General features: G+C 36.2%; 1 protein-coding gene across 2 annotated transcripts; it reads right to left on the minus strand.

The window, feature by feature from the left end:
- Window positions 1-1,153: 1,153 nt before the first annotated feature.
- LOC103706076 (poly(ADP-ribose) glycohydrolase 1) lies at window positions 1,154-14,105 on the minus strand. Of its 2 annotated transcripts, none has more exons than XM_008790056.6 (11): window positions 13,755-14,105; window positions 13,350-13,535; window positions 12,997-13,100; window positions 12,154-12,358; window positions 11,663-11,767; window positions 8,257-8,375; window positions 4,670-4,813; window positions 3,373-3,496; window positions 2,770-2,991; window positions 2,257-2,319; window positions 1,154-1,813 (listed from the first exon to the last, which is right to left on the minus strand). In XM_008790056.6, exons 1-11 carry the CDS (start codon window positions 14,001-14,003, stop codon window positions 1,652-1,654), a joined length of 1,683 nt encoding a protein of 560 aa, XP_008788278.3. In that variant the 5' UTR covers window positions 14,004-14,105; the 3' UTR covers window positions 1,154-1,651. The 2 variants fall into 2 exon arrangements, with proteins under 2 accessions (XP_008788278.3, XP_088571007.1); XM_088714881.2 differs by having other exon boundaries at window positions 1,713-1,849.
- Between the last annotated feature and the right edge of the window lie 250 nt (window positions 14,106-14,355).

Consider the following 14,355-nt stretch of genomic DNA (forward strand, 5'->3'; position numbering starts at 1 on the left):
ATGAATACATATGCAAAAATAAGAATAAAAAAATAATAAAACAAGTGTTTTACGAAGATATACATGCAAATATTAAATTTAAAAAAATATTCATGCAAAATTCGATATTTAAAATGGTATTTGTGCAACAAAAAAAAACTCTTTTTTATTATCATTTTGAGTTTCTCTAAAAATTTTTGTAAATTAATTATACTATTTCTTATTCTACTTTTCACTTTTAGGATCTGTGCCACGAAAGCTTTATAAATTTTAGGATCAAAAAGAAAATCATCGTATGTGTTTGCACTCTAATTAATTTTTCTTTTAGGATCTACAGAAACAAAAACAGTACCTAATAGGTCCACATTATCATAGTTCTGTTCCACTCGGATAAGGAGTTTCCGTGCATTTACTTTGGTTCTGGGTTAAACGAGAAAACTCAAGCTACATTAATCCATTTAGACCACCGTAGTCCCCCAAAATGATAGAAAATTACCAACTTATTCAAAGAAGACTTTTTCTGGAGAAATGAAAGTTTAATGGAAAACTAGAGATAGCTTTTCCGATTTATATTTTCTAACGAAGCAAATAATCAGAAGATTAGTTTTTTCAACACAAATTAGTTTTGCAAGCAATTCTCTTGGAAACCAAACATACCCCAACTCCTTATCAAAAAAAGTAAAATTTCTAATCAAGTTAATCAGAAGAAATCAACCATTTACTCAAGATCAACTTATTCGGCAACCAAACACAGTTTCTCTTCTGTGTCATCTGGGGCACATCACTCCCACATGGGGATAGTACGTCTTGCAGAATTTTTATCTGATTCAGAATTGATAGGTCAAAACTCGATTCGAGCCTTCCAAGATCACAAAATGCTTTATAAAAAGCTATTCCATGCTCTGCTTCCTGTTAAGTACAATGTTCTTGCATATACCTATCTTCTGAGTCTGCATATCAACTTAAAAGACTGGGTAACTTCATGGTATCACATCGGCCCTGCTAATGTTTACACTTGCTGCCTGATTTTCTACAGACCAAATAGCATCACTTCTGGCTGGAAAAACAAGCGACCCAGCAATCAAACAGCATACCATTGTCCACACAAATAAGAAGACCACAAATCCCAAACCCTCCACAGAAATGCATGCCTATTGCAATATCCACAAGCAGCTTGGAAAATTCAGCGCTCGCAATCCTATGAGCAAGCAAGATTTATTCTCATAACATTCTTTTTAAAAAAATTGAAAAGATTCACGCAAAATTAGTCTTATCATCTTTACATTATCCATCATTTACTTGAGATGCCTCTCCAGCATACATATCAAGCCAATGATGTTGAAGATTAGCAGCATATATACGTGCCATCAGGAAAACAAAAGAACATATATTATGACTGCCCCGACAATTAGAAAAATCCTCCTAAGTTGGCAGAATTTAAACAGAATATTATGACTGCATTCCACACCTCCCCCTCTAACTCCCAACAACCTTCACTCCTGGCAGAGAGTAATAAGATTACTGATAGCTATCAGGAAGTGATATAGCCAAATTATAGTCAAACACCAAAAAAAGAGAAAAAGAACTAAATGAGTCGCACATTAGAAGAAATAAACTAGAAAATTTTAAAAATCAATTCCATTTGCTTCTGAAGACCAGCTGAAGAATGACACTACTCTGACATATATTGCACATCTCTTGTGCTGTGATCAGGTAAGAGCCAAGTTAAAAACCCAACATTAGCCTCCCCCCTTAACCTTTGGAATGAGTATTCAACTATCATGCTCCACAAGTCACCCACCGTCCATCCATGCAGCAAGATCCATTGAGTCACCTGATTTAATTGTCATTGTGAAATCCACCACTAGCACTATTTTTCAAGAAAATTTAAACAGATAGAAATATAAACCACATCAGCGATCTTATTGACCACATTCAGTACCACAACAGTTAAGGAATACATATTTGAACAGAGGAATGAGTTAAATCACCATAATCCTAAGCTCTCTCACACACACACACACATATATAATATATATATATATATAATATATATATATATATATATATATATATATATATATATATATATATAGAGAGAGAGAGAGAGAGAGAGAGAGAGAGAGAGAGAGTTGTCATTGATGCTGACTGCAAACATTTTTCCAAGTTCATGCAAGATTTCCATCATAAGATATGAATTTATCCAGTGTACACGTTGAGATTTTCATAATGTCAAGCTAATATACTGTATAATAACAATAAAAGCAGCAAGCTTACCTGTTCTAGTCTCTGCAAGGCTGCTTCTCCAAATGTGTAATAGTGGATGAAAGGTCTTAATGCCTGCAACATGAGGAAAGAAAAAGGAAGGGGAAAACATTATAATCTCATGATCTACTAGCCTTTCATTCAAAAATACATGATAACTAAGACAGTCTGCAGACATCTAAAGCCACAGGAATACAAGAATTGGACTTCAAATGGAAAAGAAAATGAACTAGAAAAGAAGTTTAATAATTTATACCCATAACTTTTATTGTTCTAATATTTTGTAGAAGAATGCATACTGTGTGAATGGCTAGGACTACAAATGTCATCAAGTCTATAATGAACAATGTGAAGAACTATGCGGTGTCATCAGCCACCAGATTATACCAGGGGAGAAATGAAAAGTCATTCCTGCTGAAAGATGCATGGTTCAGGAATATATTCCACCATTTACAACTTTCCCCAATAATACAGACTCAAATGCGATTATCATTAGATAGCGGCAGAATCTCACAAAGAGGATACCTGCGATGCAGCCAGCCACTGGATCATACTCTTAATTTCAGGGTCTCCACCAAAAGCTCCACAGCCCCAGTTTCCAGTTGCAATCCCAATATCCTCCTGAGAGTCTATTACCTGACAGCTTTTATTTTCAGTATTACCAATCAAGTCCAAGTTGCTTGCACTTTCATTTTCAGAAATGTCCGGATCTTTGACTTGTTCAGTAGTAGTAGTAGTTTCACAAACCTGTTCATGAAGTAGATCAAAGCATGAGGCAGTTACTGCAAGCAAACAACATCAGATTAATCAAATTCATTATAAGGCAACTGCATCATCTGAGCATGAATAGACTTCTAGACAAAACATATGCAGTCCTTTAAGATATCAAGGTTAAGTTTTGTTTGATTGCATGCAGAAACCAAAAAAAAACATAATGATGGACAGGAAAAAGGCAAAACTTTGGCCAAAATGTGTAGGAATAAGAGAACCTAATAGGACAGGCCATCTGGTATCAAGAAAGCAGAAAAGAAGAAAAGGGACTTAGCCCAATTAAATCAATTTGTGGAGCCCCTTTATCAAGGATATTTGAGAACTAACCAAAGTAAACATCTTATTGACAATTCTTACTGGAAAAATGTTGCAGTTAGCAATGGAAACTTCATTACTGTTCTCATCAGCATCTTGAAAAATCTTCAAGCAGTGCTGATATATTGAACTATCCAGAAATCCACAAAATGCTTTATTTGTTTCCCTGTTCAACAAAAAATAAAAAGAAAGGGGAAAAGCTTGAAGTCAAGAAAGCAATAAACAAGAACTCTAGTTAGGGATACAGACGACACACAATCAAAAGATATGTTGATGTATCAAGACAACATTGAAGCTGAAATAGGAACAACACTAACCATGTTCTTATCTAAGGATATAATTCATACAAACACCATGACAACATTCCAAATACGATGTCAAACAATTGATGTTTCAGGAGTGAAGGAAAGAAAGTACTACAGAAAAAACAAAGACCAACAGTAAGAGATATTACAAAGACGTGTAATTATTTTGGCCTTCTCTGCCAGGGAAACACATAAATTTAAGTACGGGTATTTTTCCTTACACTTCATGCAGCCCTTTCCTGCATGAATCAAAAGAATAACAAAAATTATAAAAGTTTGACATATTGTAGGTTCAAGGCTGACAATTCTTTAGATACAACTGGTTACATTTTATCCTAAGCATATATAAGGAACAAAGGTAAACCACAGAACTGAGTTTCATTGATCCAATTTTTGATGCTTTGCACCTTGACATTTTTCTATTCATTAATTGCTAGGTTTTTACAATTCTAAATTTCTTCTACATAGCCCAAATTTTATGATTTTACCATGTTCTTCGTTATTACATTGACACTTCTTCACTTTCTAAATGCTTATTAAGCTTTCCTCTTCTTTTCTACATTATCTTACATTAGGTCGATCTGGAAGTGACTTCAGAAATCAGCCTTTGACTATGCAGATAATTAATAGTTTGTGGATGTCGTGTGTTTTGTCTTATTGATTCAAGATGACTCAATTATGCTAAACTTACAAAATCTAAATGTTGAGATCTTTTTTTTGATGAACAAAGGTCAAAGGTCATATTAAAGAGATGAAGGAAAAAACATTATAGGTCTTCATATCAGAAGCCATTTGATGACAACAAATGTCCTGAAGATAGCGAATATACTAAAGCATGACAAAACAAATGTCCTGAAGATAGACAATATACCAGAAGCCATTTGATGACAACAAATGTTCTGAACATAGACAATATACTAAAGCATGACAAAACATCTTCAAGTTGGTATATCCTAGTAATTTCGACTGATATGCTTTTTTATAAAATATTGTCCTGAAAAAGCTATTATACCAAGAATAAAAGTTTGGCATACCTAACCAGACAATCAACTTCATACTGCATCATTCTTGGACTGCATAAAGCATCTATTGCAACAATCCTTGTCTTTCTCCTGCCTATTGAATCAAATAGCTTCTTATCCAGGTAGTCACCCGCAAAACAGAACGAGGAGCCATACCTACAATACAGTACCATGACAATGGGCAGAATTTCAATCAAGCAGCCACTATGTAGCTGTAACATTTAATAAATTCTTAAACTCAAGGTAACAAATGTAACAATACAAAATAAGATTAAATTCAATAAATGTATAGGTTGCCTGCGAACACGACACATGCATTACATTCCATATATTGAACGAGTGTTGGCTAAAACCAAATGATTAATGTTTCAGAAAGATTATGATCCTTGTGTATCTGACCAACATTTGTTACCCTACTCGACCATTCATGCTTGTAATAAAGTCAATTTGATCTGAAGCCTTATCTTAGATAAATTAATGTTATTTCCAATATATCCTTTTTTGAAGCAAGGCTTGTGGGAAATCGACTAAAGAAGCATATTCTCAGCATTGTGGGTGAGGGAGGCTGAAGGGCCAGACTTGATATAAGTGCTCTGGTGCAGTAAGGAATCACATAAATCAGATATAAGTAAATAAATGGGAAAGGAACTTCAAACCTGGAAGGCCTCCTTAATTACAAGTAACTCAAAGGGCCAGACTGATGATGTTTCACCAGTCGCACATTTATAGTGTCAGACTGTAGATACCATGAGTAACTCATTGCAGCCTAATGCAGGGCCCATTTAATATCCATCTTGAGATTCTCACCTATTTTGAGGAAGGTGAGCAGGGCAACTCAATGGGCAGACAAATGATATGAAGGCTACTTTGGTATGATCAACATGCAATATACGTTAGATCAATCCATCAAAAGGCAGGTTCCTCACTTCAAGATGCAGATTTCAATTTGAGCATAATGTCACATTCATAGTCACGAGACACAATCTTAAAAGGAGATGAGGCGATCATGAAGCCATGCTAGCCATAATACCATAAGGGCATAAGGCATAAAAGGTATTAAAAAATGTTTAAGCCTATTTCAAAGGCATTAGAGCTCAATATAACCAAATTTTAGAGTTGGAATTTATTTGTCTGGCTTCTCTCTAGGCATGCCACAGAACTTATTGACCTACTGGCATGAGACACAATCTTGAAAGGAGACGAGGCGATCATGGAGCCATGCTAGCCCTAATACCATAAGGGCATAAGGCATAAAAGGTATTAAAAAATGTTTAAGCCTATTTCAAAGGCATTAGAGCTCAATATAACCAAATTTTAGAGTTGGAATTTATTTGTCTGGCTTCTCTCTAGGCGTGCCACAGAACTTATTGACCTACTGGCATGCCACCAGCACTAGAGCAGCTAGAAAAGGAATAATCGAAGGGAGGATATAAGAGTAGCATGGGTCTAGGTGCCTTGATCTTCAAGGATTTTCGCCTCTGTCACACCACCATTCGAAGAAGATGGATTTGGTTAAAGATAGGGTATAGCTTAGGCTACAGTAGTAAAGATCTAAATTAACAATACTCCTAAGGTAGAGTCCTACTAGTAAATAAAGTATAAGGTAAAATAAAGCTAAGATAGGATAAAATAGAATTCCGATATGTTGGATATCCAAAGGTTTTTTTGGAGTACAACTCTACTTATTTATACGTAACAAAATAAATGTAAAACAACTGCTGATCTCTATAAACTGCCCTGTTGCCACAAACCTCAGCAGTTCCAAAGGTTCGCTCCCATGATCCCACGTGTAGTATAACTACGAACCAAACCACAAGCTAACATCCTTCGGGCTGTAACTCGCACCCGTGCATCGTGGTTGATCATGACCAGATTTTGATCCTTCAGCCTATTTATCTATATCATAACCGAATTCTACGTCTTCAGCTTGTGCCTTCACATTTGGTGAAATTTATCACGGCCAAAACCGGTTATCTCATCAAGGGTCATGCGACTTTCATCTGCTTTGAGCCTGCCTAATTTTGTCCACATGGCGCTTGCCTACAGTCTCCAGCTAGCTTGTTGAGATGGGATATAAACAGAAGTACAAACAACAATCTATTCTATTTGTCTTGGTTCTGTGAATTAGATCACAGGATGCACACCTTTCCAGGGAAAGGTGCTTCAAAATTCTTTCAAATATTTTGGCTAATAAATTGTTCATGCAGAGCAAAACTACTTAAGAGATATTTGAGAGCATATTTTAAATATTACATGGAAAGTTGGCATCTTTTAATATTTTAAGTGTTCATTTTGCAATAAAGGTAGCTGATCTCCGCTTACCATTCAAAACTTCCAGTGTTTATACTCCCATGAATTTATCCAAGGCACATTCTAGTTTGAGCTTAAGTAGATTTAAGCCTTTGTAATGTTGAGTTTTTAGTACATAACAACTTAAAATTTCAAACTCTATTTTCACATGTATCTGTGACATCTAAGAAAAAAGAAAATGTATACCATCAATAAGAATGGGAGTACAAATTAACCTTAACTAGAATAGGTCAACAACAGCAAGTTGCAGAAAATGGCATGAGGGCTCAATACGAGAATAGTCCACTCCCAAAATACACTCTCAGACTGATATTCCTTTCAAATCCATTTCTGACACTAGCAACCTCACTAATGGGAACTAACCATTGCAACCATTATCCCACTTTGCAAGTATTCCCTCAGTAATGGAAAAAAATTTGTTCCTTTAATACAATACATGAAATGGCAAAAAAATGGCAGCCCCGTCAACCCAAAATACCTCAAAAAGTATAGGAGAAGGGAAGCGCAACAGACAAACACAATCCCCCTGGTCTGGCTAATTGAACATGCAATGATACAATAGCATATGTGCAATGGAACTCAGAAGGAACTCTCTAAGCTGCTGAGTATGCTATAAACAAGAGACACAGAGTTTACCCATTAAAAGTTCTAGGATTACACATGCTACGAGAAAAAGGCAGTGCTAGCAAACATGAAGACTACCACTTGTACAAGGTGCAGAAAAGAGGTGTATAAATAGCCATCGCATTAAAACAGGAAGGTTAAGTCATAATGGAGCTTGGAAAAAGAAAGAGTTACAAGCACAAGGTTTAAGATACTCAATAGCAGAAAAATGAACACAATATGAAACAACTCCAGAAATAGAAAATATCTTTGAAATCAGTCATATGGTCAAACCAAAGGTGGTCTATGTCATAATTTAAGCCTCCTGTTTTGTTTTGGCCATAGATCAATTTAAGATCATTCCTGCGCTTAATCAAATAAAGCCTGGAACCGCCATTAGCAGTTTTAGTTAGCAAACCAAGGTAAGAAGCACCACATTATTGAACATGCGTCACCATTATGTGCTAAAAGAACTCTGCATAATAAATTTTTGGAAATGAATGAAAATGTTTTAAGCACATAAAGAATGATCACTTGCACATTCCACCTAATTCAATTAAACCACCAAATCACTTGCACTAACTCTATACAGAACCATGTCAATTTTATGTTTAGTTCTCAGCCAAACAGTCATCCAACAACATGTATTCTTGGTGCTTTTACAAAATTAAATAAAAAGAACTTACCCCACATAACATGAAAACCTTTCTACACCAACAATTTCTATTGCCTCATTATAACCCATGGAGGCCATGAAAAGCATGCCAATAATTAATTCTGGGTTGATCATAAATCGAATCTCTTCCTGCATAAACAAGGCAGTGAAAGAATATTTAATTTAAAAGAAAAGAAAACAAATGGCACATTTATATGAAATGTCAGCCTTCGACTAGATCAAACCATGGCAATAGAGAAAAATGCTTAGTTATATTTGCTAGGGAAAGGAACACTGATGCTCAAAGGATTTTTTTTTCTTTTTTTTCACTCTTTTGAAGGGGTAGGGGGGAAGGTTTCCGAACAGGGCATATTTCGGTTGGATACAAGAAAGATCCAAAAACAATCCCGATAATACACTAGAGTTCTGATTCAGATTCAGATTTTTCCTACTACATTCAGGTTGAATTCAGATTCATAATAGGATATCCATTAGTTCTATAACAAGTTTCTGTAATTATTTTTTTATCAATATTTTTCCCAAAACTAAATATTGTTAACCTAAAACAACATTATAATGGTAAATCTATTAACCCAATGCAATTTTCATTTTTTCAATGTCATTTGTTTGGTTTCGATAACACTAACAGAAACCAACAATAATAGCCTTTCATACAAATTGTAGGTTTCATTATCTTATATTCCATAATTTGAATCTAAACCAGAAAATGGATTTTATAACGAACTGGCATGCTACAAAAGTGCATATATTGGCCTACATGATACACCAAACTGTATGTGCACAGTTATCTGTAAATTATAGTCAGATTAGTCATCTGAATACTGGTTTTGACAAAGTCCATATCTAAAATTGATCTAGCAAGCTTATAGGTTCTAGAAACTTGTTTTTTTCTGATCATTTCTTAATGATTGAGTGCCCGGCAATTGTGTTATCCTCCAGGGTTGGGGTTCCTCCACTTCCTCCAGAGCCATTCAGGGTATTCTATTGTTGGTCTAACTTCTATAATGTAATTATGATGATGTATCAGTGATACCTAGTCTCATGCATCCTGAAGTGCTAATGAAGATATATACAAAAATTAAACCCATTGTCAGCAGGAAAAAATATTGGAATTAATGCATACCTTTTCATATTATGGACATCATGGCAGTTTAGGACATTATGACAAATGAAAATATCCTAAAATTTTAGGAGTAAAAAGTAACGAGCTAGACTTTCTCATATTTTCATGATAGCAAGTCCATAACTTTAAAGCTCCCTAAGTAGAGAATGTTGCATCCTTGACTTGCAGAAATGCCCATACTGTCTAGAAAATCTATAACAGAAAGCAAGACAGCATTTAACAAGTAATATACCAGAGAGAGACTTTCCAATATGCTTAAGATAATTGCTTCAAAACAAACATCTGACAACAAGTCAAAGCAATGGAAAATATCCACTCAAGTTCTTGAAACATCAGCATCTTTAACAAAGCAAGATATCTATACTGATTTATATTTGATATGGAATTGATGCAAGATCAAGGGCATCACTGTGCATACAGTATGTAACATCTAGATTCAAAGTAGCAGGTTAAGGTCTCAGTTTGGCATGACTCAAGTACTGTTCCTTTTAAATTCATGTCCATGACTGGACTCAACCTGACACCTGTTATTACCTGGATCCTTCAGTTTACCACAAAGGACCTGCACCCAACACTCATGAGTATGGGTCTGCAAGAAGAAGTTCTTAATGATGAGAAGAATCCAACATGTACACCCAACACTCATACCTCAGTCCATGTAATATAGCACACAAATTTGATGAGCATATTCAGGATATATCCAAACATTTTGAACCATCTTCATTAAGTCATATTCAGGATACAACTCTTCTACCTAAGCATAGATAATTCAATTTAGAAGTGAGATCAAGCTTTAAAGACCGAAACCAAACACATGAATCTTATAAATAGACCTAGGACCACCTCGATGAAGTTTGGGCTGAAACAGTTTGGGCTTCAGGTAGATCCAAGCCTACATTAAAGCCCACAAATGATCTTTGGCCACAATTCAGCCACCAATGGCTCGATCCAAACCTGGCAAGAGACCTGGCAAGTAACTAAGTAGAAATAATTGTTATTTATAATGATACCTACTCTCATAGTTTAGAATAGATGCACTCCTCCTTCTATGTAAAAGTACAGACACAAGGGAAGTTCTCAAAGGATCAAGTCACTGTACACTGCCAGCCCATACCATGTGAAACATATTATGCTGGAAAAGTACAGGAAAAATACAGACATTTGTACCTCTAAATTGCATCCTGGTCCATGTTGGTCCACATCAGCCTGTGCAGGACTAGCAGACTGATATGGACCAGCATAAACCCATTTTCTTCGTCATCAGCCATGAAACATGCCTGAACATGCGATTAGCAAGGCATGGCACAGTATGATATATCTTATCGTGCCAGCCCAGGACTGGGACAAATTTAGCACATAAGATACTTTAATCCTAGGTCCTCTCCAATCACTACCCAACTATTGTTAGACAACATTAGGTTGTCATCCTACTGCTAGGCCACCATCCTTCCACCAAGCAATCATATTGTGAAGATGCTATCATTATGCTCCAGCCTTCATATTCCTACTGTTGTCTTTTCTACCCTCTCTCATTCACTCAACCAATTAGGCATTATTCATGCTAGGCTTGTGCTTAGGCCTCATAATGGAATGATGGGCCAAGCCCATGCTTGCCTGGAATTTTTATAATGTTCCTGATACAACTATGGGAAAAAATCAATTATTGTAATCTAAGACCAAGCTTCAAATGAATGGGCCCAAGCCCAGCATGTTTATAGGCCTTGTCATTAGTATGACTTGCATAATATAAGTCAAGGATGGTCTTATAACAATAGGTAACATCCTTATACCAAGAATATGTTTGAAATCTCATTAGATCAAATAAAACTTGCAACCAGCACATGACTAGGAAAGCATTTAAGAATGTAAGAATGAAATATCACGTGTCCATATATAAATCTCTAATTCTATTTCTCAACTTGATCAAGCCCAAAAAATTAATTTAAAGAAAAAATAGCAAAAATACTAAAGTTTATTGGTTAAGGATATATTATTCAGCAGTGAAAAGTTTAAATGATGACTACCATGTTCGTTAAAATCGGCAAAAGACTACCCACACCCTCAAGTAAACATAAAAACTGAAGTTCTGTCATTTCTGCCTAACAATGTTTTGTTTGCATTATTGCATTTGAATATTTGTTCCAATCTATGTACTAATCAAGTTGGTTAAAGGAATTTGAATGAGTTTCATTGATTACAACAAATGTGCAGTAGTAAATCTCCCTGTTTTGTAAAAGAATATAAAGACAGAGCAAAGTGGCATCTACCTATTCAAAAAGTTCAAAAGGAAAACCTGCACACAGCCCCTGTTAAGAGCACCTCCTCCCAAATATTCATTTGCAAAATCTACTTCAAGAGCTTCACATTGTTGCTCTTCAATCAAGCCAGAAGAAAAGACCTGACAAGAAAAGGAAATGATTATGGTGGTCAATGTTTGGAAGAAGGAAAATTCGTTTTGTTTTGCTTTCACAAAATTTGAGCAACAAGATCGTGGCATAGATGCCTAAATAAAAAGCATCTGAAGTCTAACAAGCACGAGAAAGGGGAGTGGAGTATCCGAAATTAACTGTGTCCCACGAAAAAAAGGAATATCCCAAAAAATTACAAGAGACATCCACATAATACTTGCTCAACTTGCATTTGCCTTCAAAACTGTTTCCAATTGTTTTGCAGGCTCAGGAGACTGAATTTAATTGAATTAAGAAAATCAGGCAAAATGGTAATATGATTTCTTGGTGGATACGCTTATGAAGGCAAGTGTTTGAAATACAACTTCCAATTTACCTCAAACGGGCAAAGAGAAACAGTAGATTTCCTCCAAAAAGCAGCCTTGAGATATGATATGTCATGGCAACTTTGTTTCAGAGGAAGGGATTTCCGTTCAAAGGAAACAAAACCTGTAGGCATGCAGTGGCATATCCTCTCAAAATAGTGAACAATGCACTTTATTTTCTGTTCCTGGCTCTGTTTACCATGAGGATGAAGGGCCCTGTAAAGTGTGATAATGGAGTCACTTATAGCTTTCGCAAAAAATATTGCCTCATGGATCTACCAACAATAGATGAGGTGTATCACGTAATAACCAAAGTGATATTACCATGTCTACACAAGCTCTGCACATTTCAGCTTAAAAAGGTATCAGGTACAGAAGGCAAAGAACTCAAGGCTCAGTTATACAACCTTTTAGCACATAATACAATTCAGTAATTCATAACATTGACAATAACAACTATTTTTTGACAATGTAAGCGAATATGGCATATTTGCATGGATGTGAGAAAAAATATATGCCACCAATCTACGCACCTCCTCTGCTACCAAGACAGGACTAAGCCAATGGAATCAGTTTTGGGAAACACAATTAGCCAGCTAAATATCAACCACCATTTCCTTTCACTTTTGAACAGTGTTTTGGACAACTTAATCGCAACATTAGTGGGATAGGTTGTCATAGTAGACTCTTTCTTAATTGCATAAATTGACTATACAAACCTTTGTAAGTTCTAACCAAGACAGAGCATGTTTCATAAAAAAAGAGCAAGTGCATAACTGACGAGTATGTTCGCATAATACTATAAACATCCAAGGAAAAACAACAACTGCAAGAGTCAGGGAGAAATGGCTTACGCAAATAACTGATCGAAGTTAATGAGTGGAAGATATCTGACACTCCTTTCACTGGTGGCAAACAAGCAAAACAGTGAGCATGCAAGAAGAGCAGCTATTAATTCCTGAAATAATAACAAGATGTGTCAGTATAATGGGAACCCACAAAATATTTAAACAGTTCTAAACAATGTGAGATTTAAAAAAGAAAGGACAGATAAAAATTCGAGGGAAGAGGACATACTAAACCATCAAGAAAAGCAAACCAACTGCTACAAAACGCATGAAGACAATTGAGTAAATGGGCTAGACACCTCTAAAGCCATTAAATTCTTACAAAACATCGATAGATTGATCATAAAGAGAAAGCTCACCTGACTTAGAAACACAATGCCTGCTTCTTGTGGGCCCATTATGCGAAGCCCAGCTTTTCCTTCACCAAAAACTTCATCGGCATTCTGATAATGGGCTTCCAAAAGAGAAGGCAACCGCACCAACAACTTTGCAAGGCTCGGAATGACCTCTCCAAACCACACCCTCGAATCCACCCTAGACATCAGCTACCCAAAGAAAAGAAAAACAAGTCCACAATTTACTCCCAAATTGCAAACTTTTCTATAATCTTTTTGACCTTATTCACTAAACTAGTCAAATCCCAATCTTTATTTCACGAGAAAGCATATTGCTCGACCTAATATTTCTTCGAATTATCGATTCCCAGCACCAAAAAAAGAAAAAAACATAAAAACAAGGGAAAAGAGAGTCGAGAGGGGGGGAACCTCGTCGAAGAAGAGGGCGTATCCATCGGCGGCTCTGGAGGCTAGCCGTTCGGAGGAGAGGCCGATGGCGTCCCTGAGATCGAGGATGGCGTCGAAGAGGACCTCTCCGGAATCGACGCGGCTGACGTCGGGGCCGAGGGCTAGGGCTTTGAGAGATTCTAGGGCTTTCGAGGGCCAGAATAGGGAGGAGGAGCGAAGGATGATAGGAAGAAAGGGGAGGATGGAGTTCAGATCCTCCCTCTTCTCCATCGCTCGCGAAGAAGACAAGGGGAGCAGAAGGTTAGGAAATATATGCAAGACTATCGCGGGAGTCTTGAGAAAAGAGCAGAAGGACGGAACTGCGTTAAAGAACGTGGTTTAAATAACGGCCACCATAACAGTTTCGTAGATGAACCGTTTCGTTAACATGTACGAATATTTAATTATTTAATCATTATCATGTCGATGTAAAAATTCAAACTTTTTACGGTGAAATGCCGGTAATCAAATTCCGGTCAAAATGGACTAAGCACAAAGTTCCATGCAATATGATCCAAGGAAATCAGAGCATTTCACCGTATTGAAGTAATATGTGGTAAAGATGCGATGTAAAATTTTTTAT

Source organism: Phoenix dactylifera, chromosome 2 (assembly GCF_051530095.1).
Source record: "Phoenix dactylifera cultivar Ajwa chromosome 2, Ajwa_hap1_PhDact_Kaust_v1.1, whole genome shotgun sequence".
NCBI classification, from domain to species: domain Eukaryota; kingdom Viridiplantae; phylum Streptophyta; class Magnoliopsida; order Arecales; family Arecaceae; genus Phoenix; species Phoenix dactylifera.

What these genes read in the sequence shown, in the direction of transcription:
- LOC103706076 (XM_008790056.6), bottom strand. Translation starts at nt 14,003, where the DNA reads ATGGAGAAGAGGGAGGATCTGAACTCCATCCTCCCCTTTCTTCCTATC. An exon ending in GCATTGTGTTTCTAAGTCAG is followed by an intron (nt 13,101 to 13,349) that starts GTGAGCTTTCTC and finishes TTATTATTTCAG; the next exon opens with GAATTAATAGCTGCTCTTCT. An exon ending in AGTGGCTGGCTGCATCGCAG is followed by an intron (nt 2,320 to 2,769) that starts GTATCCTCTTTG and finishes CTCATGTTGCAG; the next exon opens with GCATTAAGACCTTTCATCCA.